At 42.7% G+C, this 19,266-nt stretch overlaps 1 protein-coding gene across 5 annotated transcripts in view; it reads left to right on the forward strand.

Annotated features, from left to right (window-relative positions):
- Nucleotides 1–19,266, forward strand: part of rims2a (regulating synaptic membrane exocytosis 2a) — a gene marked incomplete at both ends in the record, with an annotated part of 253,903 nt that overhangs the window by 51,145 nt on the left and 183,492 nt on the right. For all 5 annotated transcript variants that reach the window (XM_084053428.1, XM_084053429.1, XM_084053430.1 and 2 more), the window contains one exon: nucleotides 5,390–5,600. In XM_084053428.1, coding sequence (XP_083909554.1) covers nucleotides 5,390–5,600 — 211 coding nt within the window. The remainder of the gene's footprint in view (nucleotides 1–5,389; nucleotides 5,601–19,266) is intronic.

Consider the following 19,266-nt stretch of genomic DNA (forward strand, 5'->3'; position numbering starts at 1 on the left):
ATTCACACTTTTGTGTCTGAGAGGCAAAATGTCATCAAATGGTGCTTCCGTGGCTCAAATGCCTGAATAAATAATGGTCCTTGATATGAAAAGTGTTGAAAACCACTGCATTATGTTACGACAAAAACAATAAAAAGTTGAAATAGGGATAATATACGTAAGGTTTCTGCCCCGACAGTGACGATGATGATATGCAGGTCATGTTTGATGACATAACCTCTGGTGGGTCTTGGGTGACAGAGGGACAGACAGAATGAGGACATATGATGGCATTAGTGACCTGATACCGAGGGAGGGGGGGCAGACAGACAAGTAATCACTGGTCGTCTGTTAGGCCTCTTCTGCTGGCCGGATGCCAGGAGAGCATAGAGAGCATGTGTTTGTTGCTATATCGGTGGTGCAAAGTCACTAAGTACATTTACTCAAGTGCTGTGCTTAAAGGCATGTATCTTTGCCCTGTGTTTATATTAAGACAAAATACAAGAAATACATTTCTTTTACCCATAATTTCCCTCTATACCAGCATTCATCAGCCACTGGAATAGTGTGGCGGTGTTTACCTGCAGAAACACATTGTCCTCTCGCTGTGGTGTTTTTGTCTTTCTTTTAGCAGACGGGGACGTTTTGGGGGGAACTCTGATAAAACGTCTAAGACCCCCTGGCATAAGTTATATTGTATTAACCCATTCAATCCGGCAACGCACCTGTGTCATTTCTTTGGGCTATTTTTGGAAAAATTGTGAACATTTGTGCAAATCTTTGAATACAAATACTTTTAAAGCGAACATTTGTCAAATATTTTGTTCCAGGGACATCCAGAAGCAAAGATTTGAGTTAAAAATATTCACTTTAAAAACATATATATTCAAAGATTTGCACAAATGTTCGAGATTTTTCAAAAATAGCAGATCTACAAGCTCGTAGAACAGCACTCAGTGCTACGAGCTTATAGATCTCCTAATTTTTTAATAGCCAAAGTATAAAATAATGGTTATAGCTCAAATCTAAAATGACACAGATGTGTTCCCGAATTGAATGGGTGGCACTGGTTGCTAATATGCGTTTAGGCGGGTGATGGGAAGATGGAAAAGAAAAGGAAACATTGATTGTTTGTCAGTCTAATTCCCTTGAGCCGTAGTCAGACACAGAGGTTTTACCTGCACCGGTCTGTTATCAGGTCCTGTGTCAGTAAATGAGATTTTGTTGAGTCTGTTAAACAAGACTAACATACTAATCTCTGCTCGGCTAAATGGACGAAAGGGCTGCCGCACAATTAGCCCCTTAATCCCTCAATGGGTCCGATGTCTGTGGCACACCGCTAGCTGCTACTCTATATCTCCTTTCTGTCCCGTGGAAACCTCATATGTACCAAACTGTTACTTTTCAGGATTCAAATGCAAAGATAGCAAAAGACCTACGCGCTCAAAGCGCGTCGCTTTGTGCTGTGTTTCGAGCTTGCCGATCTTCTACTTTTGATGCTTTTGTGTGACACCGTAGTGTGATCAATTATAGGCTGTTAATATACGGGGAAAAAACACAAAAAAACACAAAAAGTAAAGATTTGGAGATACAAGGTTTCTGCCCGACAGCAGCGATCTAATCAGTGGTGGAAGAAGTACTCGGATGTTGTTGTTTTTTTTAAGTAAAAGTAGCAATGCCACAATATAAAAATACTCTGTTACACAAGTAAAAGTCTTGAAAGTACTTGAGCTGATGTACAAACGTATTGGCATCAAAATATACTTAAAGAAGTACCAAAGCCAAAAGGAAAGAAAAACTTGTAAGCTCGTAGATCGCCTATTTTCGAGTATAAAATAGGGCTAATAATAATCTAAATCTACAAAGTAACTAGAAACTAATGTTTTCAAATAACTATAGTGGAAGAATTGAGTCGAATCTTTTAAAAAAGAAAAATATTCATGTAAAGTAAAAGTACCTCAAAAACTGTACTTACAGTAAGTAACAGCACTTGAGTGAAATGTACTTAGTTACTTTCCACCGCCCTGTATCTACTGTTCAGACGGTAGAGACGTGCGTGCAAACAGTAACGCAGATAGTCATCAAAAGGATCTCGTGCGGCAATTACATTTGGGCTCTAAAGGTTCTGTTTGCGGGTAAAGGAAGCGCGTTTATCTCGAACCACTGGTAAACGGATAGCCTGCCGCTGAATAATTCATCAGCGCTAATGAATGTTGCAGGGGGGCAATATGTGGGGCGAAACCAATTCTAATCGGCATGTTATGAAGTCAGCGGCAGTGTTTAGTTTCCAGGGAGACGGTTCGATTGACATGTGTCATACAAAATGCATGCGAGCGGATCGAGCGCCGAGGGTCCGTCGTATGGGGCTTCCAAGTCGCCCTTTCAGGGGTCGTTGCTATAGCCGTCATTCTCTCTCTCTCTGGCCTGGTGTCTTCGGTGGACCCTTACAGGTCTGTAACTCTTGAGAGTGTAACAAATGGTTCCATTTGTACACTCTCTGAGTTAAATAAGCTCTGAGGGATTTTACCATGTAGATTGGGGGGGGGGCGGTGGGGGGGTCCCAGTATAGTTTAGTTCAGTGATTCTCAACCTTTTTTTCATTTCAAGGATCCACCAGTTTGATATGCATGGTCCCCATAATTTGATGCCTTTCTCTGGGACCCCAAACACAGGCACTGTAAAATCTTTTTTGTTGTTGTATTATTATTATTATTATTTTTTTTTTAATGATTTTTCTCCCCTTTTTCTCCGCAATTTAGTCGTTACGCCAATTAATTCCACACACACATGTGTGTTGTCACTGCAGTTGTATCCCACTGACTCACCTTGCCAGTGAGGAGCCCCCAGCGGGAGGACGTAGACTTCGTAGACGTCGTAGAGCCTTCGTCCTACTCCTCCTGACTCCCGCCCAACACTCCCTAGTCCCTGCTGACAGGTGCCGCCCCAACCCGTAGGAGTCTCCCCGCCCCGCTTCCCTCCCCAGAACACAGGCCAATTGAGTTCGTATAGACGCTCGACAAAGCCGGGATGGATTCGAACTCACAAGCTCTGCGGTGGTGGGCAGATATATACTTTAATACTGCGCCACCCAAGTGCCACTGTGTCAATTTAACTCTGAGAGTATACAAATGGAGCCAAATGGACCCGTTCTATTTGTACACTCTCAGAGTTTCAGACCCCTAAGGGTCCATTTGGACTCCCCGGACAAGACGTTAAGAACCAGAGTGCAGAGTCTCTGGCGAAAAGAAACAACGCAAATCCACTGGGCCATAACAGAAGCAGCATTAAAGCTGTATTATGTAACCTTTTTAGTGGTAGAGTATGTTAATACAATATTAGCCTGGCATGGCCAGACTAATATCACTGCGTAGGCATTTTTTTTACACTGGAAGATTCATATGGTTTTCCAGGCTGGTCTCCCTGCTCTTCAGTTTAGATCCTGAGTCTGGTTTGAAATGAAACTTTGACACGATCATCTTTCTAGTTTGACACAGATTTTGACCTGAAGGTCAAACATCAATTCCTCCCCTGAGCAAGCAGGCAGGCCCTATTAGCTCAGTGGTGAAAATGTCAAGAAACCCGGGTTTGAATCCGGGGTAGAATAGGAAAGTTAGGTTGCAGCTTCAACTTATCATACCCGATACTATATCCCGAGCAAATCAACTGCAGGTTTAGAAAGTAGATTGTACAGTAGGCAATCTCTGAAAATACTTTTATTTATTTATCTATTTTTTATGCATTTTGGAGGGTAATTTTATGTAACGACATATTTATTTTCTTACAATAATGTGGCACCAGACCGGTTGTACGCGGTCTTGTCATATGACTCACCCTGATAGAGGAACACAGCTGCAAATGATTCATTAAACGCCGGGCAACCTGAGAAAGTGGAATTAAGTGATGTTCTTAAAGTTGCAAAGCAAACGTGATACCCATCCATGTGTCAGGAGAGCAACTCTGCTCCCAGGCTACTGAGGTCAAGGCTTTTTAAGCATGGTGTCCGCTTTTCCTTTCAAAATCTCTCTCTCTCTCTCTCTCTCTCTCTCTCTCTCTCTCTCTCTCTCTCTCTCTCTCTCTCTCTCTCTCTCTCTCTCTCACACACACACAGACACACACACACATCTGTATTACTATAGTTGTGAGGACAAAACAAATTAAATGCTGGAGTTTAATTGCTCGGTGGAATCGCACACCCAAAGTTGCTGATCTACAAGCTCTTATAGATCGGCTATCTTGGGTGTGCGACAGCAGCGCACAACCAAGTATAAGTCAACCCTGAATCAATTTAATTTGTTTTACCATAAAACAACCATCGACCAAGAAAAGGGTCCTTTTTTTTCTCAACTTACTGAATTTGTGGGGACATTTGGCCCTCACACAAGTATTGTAATACAAGTGTATGTACACACACACACACACACACACACACACACACACACACACACACACACACACACACACACACACACACACACACACACACACACACACACACACACACACACACACACACACACACACACCTGAGGTTAGATCCATTAGTTAATCAGTGGGAGAAACACTCTGAAGTACTTGTTGTGTTTGCATCCATTGAACCAGAGAGGGAACATTCTCTCCACACACTGAACACTGAAACATTATAAATAAATGATGGTCAAGAACTCCCTATTTCAGTAGAATAGTGTAACAATATGTAGATTGTGTACAGTTGTACACATGTTCCAGTTCCAGACTTGGAACATTTTTAACAACAAAAATACTCCCTGATATGGCGGTCTCTGGCATTCAATCTTTTCAGATGGGGTGGGGGGGGGGGGGGTCCTATCTGAAAAGCTACTGCTACTGCTTTGTGCTGCTAATTGTATTTGTTCTGTACGTTTTGTTCTGTACTGTATGTTTTCATGGGGCTTTTACTTGTTGTACGTTTGGCTGTTTTTATGTTGTTTATAGAGGAACACAATGGAAATAAGCCTTAGGGCTTTCTTGTGTTTTTATCCTCGGTGATATCTTTGTGTATGTTTTTTTTGGAAGTGCTATTGTGTCCTCTCCACCTGAACCACCACTACCACTTAACACCACATCCTTTTGGGCTGCCCTGTTCACCCATTAAGACCGGGAACGCATCTGTGTCATTTTAGATTTTAGTCATATTTTATCATTTGGTTATTCAAAAATAGCAGACCTACAAGCTCGTAGCGTGTCACTTCGTGCCACGCTACGAGCTTGTAGATCTACTATTTTTGAAAAATCTTGAAAATTATTATTATTATTTTTTTACATTGATGTTATGTTATCAATACAATCTTAGTGTTTTTCCAAGTATATGGGGCCCCACTTGCAATATCCTCCCGGCCACAAGGTGTGTGGTGGAAGTTCTCTGAACATTTTTCCTCTGTTTTTTTCCTCACAGGAAGTTGCACCAGCAGTTTGAGTCGTACAAGGACCAGGTGAAGAAGATGGGAGAGGAGTCTAAAGAGACCACGGACCAGAAGAGCGAAGCCCCAACGTGTGGAATATGCCACAAAACTAAGTTTGCCGATGGCTGTGGCCACCTCTGTTCTTATTGCCAAAGCAAATTCTGTGCTCGCTGCGGAGGACGGGTGTCTCTGCGCTCGAATAAGGTACGTAAACGCTTGGCTTTCATGATTTGGGGTCTTCTTTTACAGGTTACTGTATAAGAATCACACACACAATGCAGAACACACACACACACACACACACACACACAACAGTACAAGCTTGTGAAACATGACCTAGATCTTTGGTTCTCAAACTTTTTAATTTCAAGGAACCCCCCCAAATGTTATTTTGTTCCATTTGTTACACTCTCAGAGTTAACAGACCTGTAACGGTCCATTTATGAGAACCCCCCTCAAGGAACGCAGAGGGACCCTGGACCCCACTTTGAGAACCGCTGACTTAGATTAACACAGAGTAAAACTGTGGAATTGAACCAGCTGTGTCGCTATTGGCAGATTATATATTATATATATATATATATGTATGTATGTATGTATGTATGTATGTATGTATGTATGTATGTATATATGTATATATGGTGTGCCGTGACTGATGTCTCTTGAGATTTTGTGACAACCACACATTATTGATACAATAAATACAACTATACAAAAAGTTGTGTATTATCTTTTTACTATACACAAGTACAAGTGATACAGAGGCTAATGCATTATATACTCTTAAAACGTAACTTAACCACTTTCAACCTGGCATCCCTGGCATAACAATATTTTCACAATTAAAAATAAATAAATGAAGACAATCTACAATCAGCTATGTTGTGCTATGAATACAGGTGTGCCTTCAGATCAGATTTGGAGTTGCCTTCCCCTTGGCCACAAAAAGTTTGAAAACCACTGCTATGTTTTCCCTCACCACTGGAGAGAGCTGTTTCACCTTCTTTCCTTTTTTCCCCATTAAAGGAATGTATTGGCTGTCATGTCTTCGCTGCTCCAGCAGCTACCACTACTATACATTATTTACTAACCTCACTGACTTCCCCACCACAGAATAAGCTGGAGCTTTATTAGCGTTTGGCGACTGCTTTACATGTGAATCTTGAGCCTGGAATGACTTCACTTTATGTGACGATACCATATCATCCAGTCCTTTAACTGTTGGAATGTGTGTGATGTACTGAGTGTCACGCTCACTGCTGCTACTAATACCACTCACAACTTGTCTTTCTTTTGTCTTTTCCTGTTCTCTCCTCTGTCTCCTTTCTTGCTGCTGCATTCCTGCTCTCATGGAATTGCAACAGGAGGACAAAGTGGTTAGCAAAAACGCCCTTTTTCTGTGTTTCTTGAGACCGATAGGCTCTATGCACAGAAGCCATATTGGGAATGAATTGGGCCTCTTCCTTACTTCCTTCACAGGTGTTACCAATGATACTAATGAAGGCTCTGTTCCATTCTGGTCAGGGTGCTGATATCGTGCATGTTGGCTCACTAGAAACACTCCATTTTGGTTCCCAATGGCCCCTTATGGTGGGAGTGTAACTCTGAGAGTGTACAAATGGAACCAAATGGACCCTTCCGGGTCCATTTGGTTCCATTTGTACACTCTCAGAGTTATGGGGGTCCTTCAAAATAAGACAACCACTATGCCACACTAAATGGAACAGAGCCTTAATTAGTATCATTTGTAACACCTGTGAAGGTGCCCAAGGAAGGGGCCCAATTCATTCCCAATATGGCTGCTGTGCATTGAGCCTATTAGAGAGCATTTGCTCGTGAAATGCTGATGTACACATACAGTACCTCATAAATGACCTTAAACACATGAGACAATTGGGACGGTGTCTGTGAGTCAATCAGCGCATGGTGATGCGACCGACTGTGAGCGATGTTGATTGCGTTCACGCTGGTACTGTAGATACAAAAAGATATATAGATACACAGCATGTTTAGCTTTGTAGCTGAAGGTGAAAACAGCTCAACTTTTTTTGTAGCTTTGTAGCTGTTGTACCTTTTGTAGCAGCTACACACATCGGCTGTATCTTTGTATCTTCGTGTCACTGGCTTCCATTGAAAAATAATGGTAGCCTGCAGTGGTGGCAAAAGTACTCTCTAGTAAAAGTAAAAGTCAGAAATTCAGAATTTACTTGAGTAAAATGTATGTAAAATGGGCTGAAGTGGGTAATGTATCTTTTGTAATAATATTCAAAATCTACAAATCTAATATTTGCCTCTGAGATGTAGTGGAGTAGAAGTAAAAGTATACTGCAAATTGGAAATACTCCAGTAAAGTAAAAAATACCTCAAAATTGTACTTAAGTACAGTACTTAGTTACTTTACACCACTGATAGGCTGTATCTTTGTAGCTGTCATTGTGAACGCAGCGTTATACTTTGTGATAGCCCTCTGTTGTTTTTAAAATCACTTAATTTCAAGAGGATAAAATCAGGAATCACTCCCAACACTTCAGCACTTAGGCAAGCATGTCCTCTGCAAATAGGATTAATTAATAATTAATCATAATTGTTATTGGTTGCAACAACAACATATTGGATTGATTGCATTCATTTCTACTGTATTTCCCAGTCTTGTTTATCTATCCCAATCCTTTGCTATGAACTACTATTATAGAACTGGGTAATTGTGAGGTTGTATCCACTGCAGCAGTAGTCGAGGATTGTGTCCAGTGTTGCCATGTCTGCTTATTATAAGCGACTTTGGGCTTGTTTTTCTGTAAAGTTGCTTGTAAATGATATTGGTAGTTGCAGGTTGTGGAGTTATTTGGGCTTGCTTACATGCTTCTTTTGTTTTTTTTATTATTATTGTTTAAACCATGCAGTTCACATTTACATGTCAGGGATGCCCAAATGAATGTATTTCTCTGCAGATAGCAGATCTACAAGCCCACAACGCCCCACAACGCATTGTGAGCTTGTAGATCTGATATTTTTTTGAGCTTGAAGATCTGCCATTTTCAAATAGCCAATGCATATTAGTGCTCATGTAGCCTATAGTCGCTTCTTTTGGGGCTTGTTTTCATATAGACCTGGCTGCTTATTTCTCTCGCAGAATCTGGCAACAGTGATTGTATCCCCCACCTGGGGCCTGTCCAACTGGTCTGACCACACTGCCAAGACCCAGGTTGTTCAGGCTGCTATTGTTCCCCATGTAGAATAATGGCTGCACGGGGGGATCGGTTACCATGTCGTACAGATGGTGCTGAATAAATGACAGTGGCAGCAGGTTGGCGATGGGCAGCCAGAGTGTTGGCAGATATGCCCTGCTATGTGCCCTGCACTGATGGGCTGCTGTTTACCTGGTGCTGGTGGCACTGGCATGATGGCCTCCTGGCAAATTAAACCATTCTCCATTTACCAGTGGTGGAAAAAGTACTCATTTTTTTTACTAAAAAGTATCAATACTGCAATGTAGAAATACTAGTAAAAAAAAAGTCAGAAATTCAGAATTTACTTAAAACTACAAAAGTATTGGTATCAAAATGTACTTAAAGTACCAAAGTGCTCATTAGGTAGAATGTCCTATTTCACAGGTTTTCAAATGTATACAAATCTTTTGAAAATAGCAGCTCTACAAGCTCACAATGCGTCGCAACGTGACGCATTGTGAGCTTGTAGATCGGCTATTTTCAAAATGGACTAAATGTATATAGGGCATAAGGTAATGTAGGGTAATGTATCTTTTGTAATAATAGTCAAAATCTACAAAGTAACTACTCAATTTTTCAAATAACTGTAGTGGAGTAAAAGTACATACGTTACTTTACACCTCTGATATACGTATACCTACTGTGAGTAAAGTTGTTAACATTGTAGGATGATGCTTTATATCTTCGATACCTCCATTTGACACAATATTTTACATCCGGGGCCCCAATCTAAAGTGTTAACTTGGAGAGTGAAGCAGTGCGTTATAAAAAAATAACACACAAGAGGTTTTCGGTTTTCTCAGCAGACTTCAGAATCAACTTTATATTACTTCAGGGATGTCAGGGTCTGCAGAGAAAGAGTTATTATGAGTGTGCTGCATCGGTATTAAAACGTCAGGTGATGATGAGGAGGGTTTTATAGACAGTCAGAGAGAGAACTGTAGCATGGACAGGCGTGTGTGTGTGTGTGTGTGTGTGTGTGTGTGTGTGTGTGTGTGTGTGTGTGTGTGTGTGTGTGTGTGTGTGTGTGTGTGTGTGTGTGTGTGTGTGTGTGTGTGTGTGTGTGTGTGTGTGTGTGTGTGTGTGTGTGTGTGTGTGTGTGTGTGTGTGTGTGCGTGCGTGCGTGCGTGCGTGTGTCAGTGGTGTGTTCTAGGCTTTTTCGGAGGGTATACGATAATTATTCCCCGCACGACATGCGCGATACCCTATCGTGTTTTCAATGGATGAAATGGTTATTAGACTGTATACGCTTTTCCCCCCCAAAAATCTGCACTGTATACGGCGTATACAGCGTAACACGGTAGAACACACCACTGTGTGTGTGTGTGTGTGTGTGTGTGTGTGGGGGCCAGGTGTCACAAGTCATTTGTCATAAATACTGTCCTCTGTGTGTCTGGTTGCAGAGTCTGGCTCATGGGCCAGGCAGAGGCCACTCGGAGCAGAGCTTTGGTTCCCAGGTCAGCCCAGATAAGTGGCTTCTCTTTCAGCCCCTGTTACAGGATGAGAAGTCACAGGACCTTTGGTCAAACTGAACAAGTTCAGCTCAGGGTTAGCTGCCGGGTCAGTTGTACTACACTCCCATCTGTCTGGAGATAATGATATCCATATGATGAACAAAACATGGGGAATTTCTGGAAAGGGAAATCAGAATCAGTTTTAGGTTTCACATCAAAGGTATATGTGTAAAGACGTGGGTGAAATAATCTTAATAATTTTCATGTTTTTTCATGTTTTCTTTGCCATCTTGCTCCATTTATTAGTATTCCATGAGAAGAGAGAGGACAGAGGTAGAGTGAGAGCAAATGGAAAGAGATAGAAAACAGGTTAAATAGAACAATAAAGATATATACAGTATGCATACAGATATACAGGTATATACGTGATGTTTACACCATTAGCATCATCTGACCAATGTGGGTGTCAATAGAAGTTCTGCAGACCCCCTGGAACCCTCCCTCAAGGGCCCCCCAGGGGTCCCCGGACCCCACTTTGAGAACCACTGGTAACAGGACTGATAAGCTTTGATAAGCTAATATATCTTCCCTATAGGAAGACACAGCAGCTTAAGCAGCAGCACACGCTAAATTGCCACCGCGCTTTTAATTGGCACCGCAAACCTAAGTAAATAAGTAAAGCTACGGGTATGTGATCATTTATCCTGTAAATAAATAAATGATCATTTGTTGTGTCCGTCGTATTATCCAACCTCAGGGCAGCCAGCATCAGCATCTGATACGCCTGCCCCAGGTGGATGAGTAGCGGTCAACGACAAATGCTCTGATGAGAATCCAACCTTTAATTTCATTTATTAATAAATGTATTCATTTTTACCTCATGGCAACACGTACATGTAGGCTAGTGGTTGTCAAAGCAGGGTCTGTAGACCCCCGCCAGGGGTCCTTGAAGGGATTCCAGGGGGACCACAGCTAAATGAGTTCATGTAGCATCAAATCAGTTTAACCACGTTATTATTAATAAAACGGACCTGTGTTGCAATTGTACTGTCTATCTATACCAAATCTCTTTGACAAAAATAGCCCATCTACAAGCTTGTAGATCTGCTATTTTTGGCGAATGAGCCCCCCAGAATAATGATGCTGTATACTTCAGCTGTTCAAGAATAGCTGATCTACAAGATGACAATGCGTTGCGATACGATGCGTTGCGGCGCTTTGTGAGCTTGTAGATACGATATTTTTATATATTTTATATGTTTTGTAGATCTAAAATGTTGGACATACCCTATAGAATATACAGAACATAAACACACAAGGGCTGGACCATATGACTTCAAATCAAAATCACGATTATTTCAAACGTTTGCCTCGATTACGATTAATTACAGATTATCATTTTTGAAATAGTGAAAATAGCAGATCTGCAAGCTCACAACGCATCACGATGTGACGTGCTGTGAGCTTGTAGATCGGCTATTTTCACAATTCTTTTACTCCAATAGAGGGTTAAGATGTTCACCAGACTAATCAAAACCTGCTTCTCGATTATTCTATCAACTTGCATGAGTGAGATTAAAGTGGGTTATTGGTTCTAGATATCAGTTTTTATATATTTTAGGTTATAATAATTGCCCGGCCGTAACACACAGATGTACATGTATACACAATGCACATTGTTGCTCTGTAGAGATACTGTAGAGCGGTAGTTCTCAAACTTGAACTTAATGTCAATGTCAACCCCCAAATTGATATGCATTTGGTCGCCGACCTGCATCTGGAAATGTTTAGTGCCAGGGACCCCCAGAAGAGACGATTTGTGTTGAAAAGATTATTCCAAAGTTTCCAAACATTTTTTATATTTTTCCCCAAAAAGCGTTAGGGTTAGGTACCTCAAAAATAGCAGATTTACAAGCTCCGTGATCTTGTACATCTGCAATGTTTACATAGCCAACGTATACTGTAAATGGATAAAGTGGTTAAAATGATTGTGATGCTACACTAATAACCATTTTTTTGTGAGGACCCCCGAACGCGTCGCATCGCGACGCGTTGTGAGCTTGTAGATCGGCTATTTTCAAATAGCTGATGTATATGTTAAAGTGCTCATGTGGCCCATAGTCGCTTCTTTTGGGCTGGTTTTCCTAGACCTGGTTGCTTGTTTCTCTCACAGAATCTGGCAACACTGCCTGGGGGCAGTGTTGCCAGATTCTGTGATTATGTATAGAGATAGGTGAGAAATCTATGAGGGGAGGACATGGTGACATAGAGGTGACATGGGGTCAAAACGTTTGCGAGACAGATTTCAGTTCAACACGGCGGGGCACGCGTCATCACATGCATGTATCTGAGCACCGTGCACGTCACCGCCACACGTCACACCTCGAAAAAGGAACCGCCGCCGATGATAATAATACTTATACTCGCGGACAGTGGACAGGTTTGATTACTTCACTGCAAACAATGGGGGCATATTTTGTGCGTTGCCCCGACTGGCGGCGCGTCTGCAAAGCGGTTGTGTGTCAGTGAAAGAGGTGCCGGTGGTGAAATCAGCCCTTTTTCCATCCGTCTACTCTTTCTCTCTCTCTCACAAACGGTGACAGCGGTGGCGAGAGAGATCTTGTTCTGTTGAAATGCCATCAATATTTACACGTCTCCATGTCTGGGGCTAAAGCAGCAGCAGCAGCCCAGTGGTGGAAGAAAGTACTCACATGTTTCACTTAAGTAAAAGTATCAAGACTGCACTGTAGAGATACTCTTTTACTTGAGTTAAAGTACAAAAGTATTGGTATGAAAATGTACGCAGAGTACCAAAAGTAAAAGTACTCGTTAGGCAGAATGTCCCGTTTCACAGGTTATCATATGTCTAGAATGTATAAAAATCCTTTGAAAATAGCAGATTTACAAGCTCACAACGCGTCGCAACACGACGCGTTGTGAGCTTGTAGATCTGCTATTTTCAAATAGCCAACGTTTAAATATGGCTGAAGTGATTAATGCATGTTTTGCAATAATAATCTAAATCTACATAATAACTATTAACTCAAGTTTTCGAGTAAAAGTACAATATCTGCCTCTGAGATGTAGTGGAGTAGAAGTAAAATAGAAAAATGGAAATACTCCAGTAAAGTAAAAACTCCTCAAAAGTGTACTGAAGTACAGTTCTTGATTAATTAAACTTAGTTACTTTACACCATTGGCAACAGCTTGTAGCAGAGCTGTGGGACGATGTTGGAATAGGATCTAAGAAAGAGAGACAGAGAGAGTTTAAGAGCCAGTGAGGAAGAGTGGACAGTCAGAATAGACGGTCCCACGCGGAGCGCCGCGGGTGAGCCTCTCAGAATGCTCATGTTTAGCTGAATCAGCTGTTCAGTTGAGGTTACAGTAGAATCAGCTTTATTGTCACATCACAGGTTCACTGAAGTCAAAAAAAGTGGGTGTCGCTCGTATCGTTATTTCCATAGAAAAAAAGAGAAAGGGAAGAAGAAGAGGGGGGGGGGAAGGGGGAAAGGAGATCAAACATGAGGGAAAAAATAGTTATCTGCATATTTACACATGGTACCTGAGATAAGATATCTATCTATCTATCAATTCACAAAACCTGTCTCATTCTCTCTGTGTGTGTGTGTGTGTGTGTGTGTGTGTGTGTGTGTGTGTGTGTGTGTGTGTGTGTGTGTGTGTGTGTGTGTGTGTGTGTGTGTGTGTGTGTGTGTGTGTGTGTGTGTGTGTGTGTGTGTGTGTGTGTGTGTGTGTGTGTGTGTGTGTGTGTGCCGGGCATAACTCGGCCGCTGTCACACCGAACGGCCTCAAACTTGTGTGTGTCGTGTGTGTGTCCCATATGACCCGGGGGTGTGAGGTGCGGAGTGGAACATCGATCAGACAAACGGTTTCCGTCTTCCGAGAAAGAAAAAAAACAAACACAACCCACGGATATCTTGTGACTGTCTGTCTGTCCGCGGTTCTGTGAAGGACGCACCGAATCTCTGTATAAGTGGCATCGTGTACAACGGAACACATAGCACGAGATCCGTGTTCATGAGTGAGTGAGTTCATGAGCGCCCGCCGCCACGCTGAGAATAGCTGATCGACGTCCGCGCTTTGAGCTTGTCGATCTGCTAAGACCTGGAACGTATCTGTGTCACTTTAGATTTCTTTGGCTATTCAAAAATAGCAGATCTACAAGCTCATAGCACGGCACCGAGTGCCACGCTACGAGCTTGTATAGATCTGCTATTTCTTGTGAAATTTGGGCAAATCTTTGAATATATATTTCTTTATTTATTTTATTAAAAACAAAAATCGAAATATTTTGTAGAATCGGAACCCTGCAGGTCTTGATGGGTTAACCCCAGAATAACAGAAAACTGAAAATACACTAGTGTAGACTGAGCACTGAGGGACTCCGATCAACCATATAGGGTTTAAGTGGTTATGCTTAATTTATAGGTTACTCCATCGCGTGAGGGTGTTGCTTGCCAAAAAGAACAGATGTAGAAAAACATGTAAATCTACTCTTTCTGGCAAGCGAGCGACATCATCATCGTACTAGTGAGTATGAAAGAAGCTTCCGAGTGGTAGGCTATATCAGTTATGTTGATGCTGTTAGACTAGTGAAGGCACTGCATTTGTAATTACAAGTAGTGAGTTTATCTTTTACAGTATGATCCTGCAAGAGGCTAGCCATCTATGAGAGGGTCTGTGTGTGAGTGTGTGTGTGTGTGTGTGTGTGTGTGTGTGTGTGTGTGTGTGTGTGTGTGTGTGTGTGTGTGTGTGTGTGTGTGTGTGTGTGTGTGTGTGTGTGTGTGTGTGTGTGTGTGTGTGTGTGTGTGTGTGTGTGTGTGTGTGTGTGTGTGTGTGTGTGTGTGTGTGTGTGTGTCTCCAGAGCTTGTCTCTTTCAAGGAAGAACCTCCGCCCCAAAATTCCAAACTGGCCTCATGGTAGCGCTATAACAGCTCACTTCATGTTTTGACCTAGAACTCTTGAACCAGAACTCTTGCATCATGATTGATGCAACTCTGCATATTTGTGCCAGACAATATTGTCCGCCATTTAGCGTGTTTTTGCTAATACTCCTAGAGAGTTTGTCCCAAACGTTCACAAATTGCTACTCATTAAGCCTATCTCTGGAGTCATATTTCATTCCAATTGGCAGTGACTGAATTCCAAAGTTTGCGGGCCCTTCATGGGTAGCCAACCCGGCCTGGCGGAGACCTTTTGTAGTTTTTTTCTCCCCTCTTACCCCCCCCACCCCCCCCCACCCCCCTCCCCCAGACTTTGATATGCATAAACTGTAAGCCAGGCTTCTGAAGTCTCTCTGCAATCCTGGGGACATTGTGATTCTGTCATGCCACCTCAACTGGGCCATTCTGCTTCTGGGCTCTGCTCACCAACTCAACCCCCCCCCCCCACCCCCCCACCCCTCTCGCAAAGGTAAAACGGGGTTCACGATGTACTGGATCTTTCCATATACATACACTCTGCTGGTGTAGGCTATATAGCCTATTTCTGGGGGTGTGAATAGCTTGGCTTTATGTTGTGTTGTGGTGGCGCTGCATCACAAATAGCCTGTGTGCGACAACCTGAACAGAACAGCGTCAGGCTCAGGGGCCGTTCGTTCGTTGTGGTGTTGTGTGAGAAGCTCGTATAGATAGGTCTGCTATTTTCGGCTGTGCGACACCGCCGTGCGGTCGGAGCGTAGAGACGAGGCTTCCAGAATTCCTGAGCCCTGTTTAGGCGCGGCACCGCACCGCGGGGGGGGGACGCGCTGAACACCGTCTGATGATGTGTCGAGTGGAAAACCTTGTACAGTATGTTCAAAACCCAACCGTTCTTTATTATCATCATTATCATTGTTGTTATTATGTTAAGAATTAAATTGAAAATAGCCGATCTACAAGCTCACAATGCATGACGCGCGTTGAGAGCTTGTACATCGGCTATTTTCAGTTACTTTTGTATGACGAGGTAGACATTAATTTACGGGGAGGAAAAAAAACATACAAAGTTGAAACATGGAGATACTAGGTTTCTCCATACCCTACTACAGCTGCTGATCGCTGCATATGCAATGAGTCAGCCCACAGTCAGATGATCAGCAGCACATTCTTGCATCTATTAGTGATGAGGACAGACTCACGCACACAGCGTGCCGGGAAACACGCGGTGATTTAGTGACTTTAATTGTCTAGTTAGCTCTATAACTAATCAGGTCGTTTTCTTTTTTTTTCCACGTGAAGGACGCAACCTTTGCTGACACTTGGGGTCCGGTGGGCTGGCTGTGATCTCAGACCGAAGTGATGACACCCTAACAGAGTAGACTAGCTACATCCCCGTGACAATCCTGTTTGCTTTAGCCTCCAAAATGTGGGAAACGTTCTCTTTTTGCATTGGCGTATTTTAGTAGCCTATAACCCGATTGCTTTCTTTGGGGAGAAGACGGGAGAAGCAGAGAGGGAGACTGTGCGCGCGCGCGTGTGTGTGTGTGTGTGTGTGTGTGTGTGTGTGTGTGTGTGAGTGTGCGTGCGTGCGTGTGCGTGTCGGGGCTGTGAGAGAGAGAGGGAGGAGGATGTGTCGTTTTGCTTGGTCAAATTACTCACACAGTCACCCAGTCAGCATCGCGTAACCTTCACGGTGTCAGCCGGTCCGTGGCAGCCTGTTGTCGGAACGGGAGTTGGAGCTATAGGGAGCTGTCCGCCGGTGCTGAAGGTCTAGGGAGCTGTCCGCTCCGCGGTGCTGAAGGTCGGAGCTCGAGACTGTCTACTCCCCTGCTCTGAGAGAGAGAGAGAGAGAGAGAGGGAGGGAGAGAGAGGGAGAGAGAGGCACCAAATTGCGGAGGTTTTTCTACGAAATATATACGGATTTAAAAAGGACACCTCGGCTCTTTCTTTCCGCGCACAGGCAGCACAATATGTTTTCTCTCGTTGGCACCATGGGTAAGCTGTGACTGTGAGAATGGAACTGTGTCTTTTTTTTTGGACTGCAGCGCATTAAATCTTTTCCCATTTTGTGTGGGGGGGAAAAAGTGTGCATTTTTTTAAATGTTGCATGCCCACGTTTCATTACCTAATCATTTCACTCGATTACCTAATTACTCTGGTGTCTCCATGCACCCATTGGAAGAAGATAATGTAGATAGAACATATTCCAATTTTGTGAGTGTATAGTTTTCCATTCAGTGTAGCCTATCGTCAACATTGAATGTATGGCCTATGTGTCTAAAATCTCTAGGTGTGAGTGCTAAATATTGTCTCATAATGTCATAATGTGACTGAAATAGATTTTTCCTGGTCACTAATACCCCTCATTTGTGTCTGTTTAAAGGCCAGGGGGTCTGAGAGACATATGCGATCTCAGCTTGAAGGCATGTTTTGTATTCCATGCTGTAGCCTTTGCCTCTTTCCCATGCCTCTGAACTTAAAATAAAAGGGCATGCATATGCATCGCGTCTCTATTATTATTATTATCGCAGCAGCGGCATGCACTAAAATTAGAAGCTCATTAAAATGTAATTGACCACGTGCCAGGCACTATTTGAGCATGTGAGTATGTATAGGCTCCCCTTTTCATCAACATATTATGTGCCTAATGAATCACATATCCTTTTAAATTGTAGGATATACGTTTTAATATCAGGTTCTGAAGTATAGCCTAAAATCTAACGATAGAATATAAAATGCATTCAAATCTAAAGGCTTGTGTGCTGCACAATGCACGGGAATTATGAGGAAAGCATAATTTTCCTCGCATTTAAATAAAATAGTAATAATAAGAGTTTTCACACCCTGTTTAAAATCCAGTTTAGTTCACCTGTCCCAATAATGCATTATTCATTGCCCTACATATGCCATGGTTTCGGCCTATTATTGCACTCACACACACACTGGCTGCAGGCCTGCCCAGGAGTGCTTTGGATATGATCCATACACCGGTGTCTGTCTGTCTGTCTCTCTGTCTGTCTGTCTGTCTGTCTGTCTGTCTGTCTGTACTCCTTAGCTCACTGGTTCTCAAAGTAGGGTCTGGGGACCGTCCAGGGGTCCAAAAAAATGTACCTGTGCGGCCGTCGGGATTGACCGAATGACCGTACGGTCAAACCACTGAAGATTTGACCGTGCACATTGAGGGGTCCTGTCCCAGAGATAAAACATGGTATCAAATGGGGGTCCGTGGTCTAATGCAAGGGTTCCCAAACTTTTCAGGCCGCGACCCCCCAAAATAATCATATTTGAACTGGGTGGGGACCCCCCCACCCTGACAAGCACTTGGAATTGTAGGCATCACATTTAGTTTGACTCGGTTCCACAGATAAATATTGTGAAAATAGCCGATCTACAAGCTCACGACGCCTCGTTGTGATCGTCGTGAACACTGTTTGCCTCTTTCTTACGTAATATTTGACAATTTGGCCAATTTGGTATTAAAAAAGGTCTTAAAAGTCCATTAAATTGTCACTTTAGAAATGTGCAGATACCCTGTATACACTTATACTGTATGTTGGTTTGTTTACTGTTGAGTGAGAAAACACTGTTGCACATTAAGCTAATCATCTGGGGACCCCTCCAAATCAAAAAAAGAAAAAAAACGAACCCCAGTTTTGGAACCGCTGGTCAAACTGGGTCCTTGAAATTAATCACTGAACCCCAATCCTCAGTGCTTGGAAGGAATCATGGAAACGATTCCATTTGTACACTTGCAGACCCTTAACCCATTGAGACCTGAAGCCGATTCTACATGTCTCCTAAATCCCAACAGTATTCTGAAAAACGTATGTTTCTATGTCAGTGGTGCTCAATCTTTTTCATGCCAAGGACCCCCAAAATGATATGTATTTGGCCGCGGACCCCCATCAAAATATGTTGTTCCAGGGACCCCCAGAGGTAACTATTTGAGTTAAAAATGTTCGCTTTAAAAATATATCTATTCAAAAGATTTGCACACATTTTCACGAATTTTCAAAAATAGCAGATCTACAAGCTCGTAGCGCGGCACTCGGTGCCGCGCTATGAGCTTGTATATCTGCTATTTTTGAATAGCCCAAAGTGTAAAATAATGCTTTTTAGCTCAAATCTAAAAATGACACAGTTCCAGGTCTTAATGGGTTAAACAGTATACGTCTGGACCCCCTAGTGGCCCCCTGAACCAGTCGTTGAGAACCAGTGGTATGTATTGGATTATGATCCACACACCAGTGTC

This window comes from Gymnoscopelus microlampas, assembly GCF_963454915.1.
Source record: "Gymnoscopelus microlampas genome assembly, chromosome: 3".
Classification (NCBI taxonomy): domain Eukaryota; kingdom Metazoa; phylum Chordata; class Actinopteri; order Myctophiformes; family Myctophidae; genus Gymnoscopelus; species Gymnoscopelus microlampas.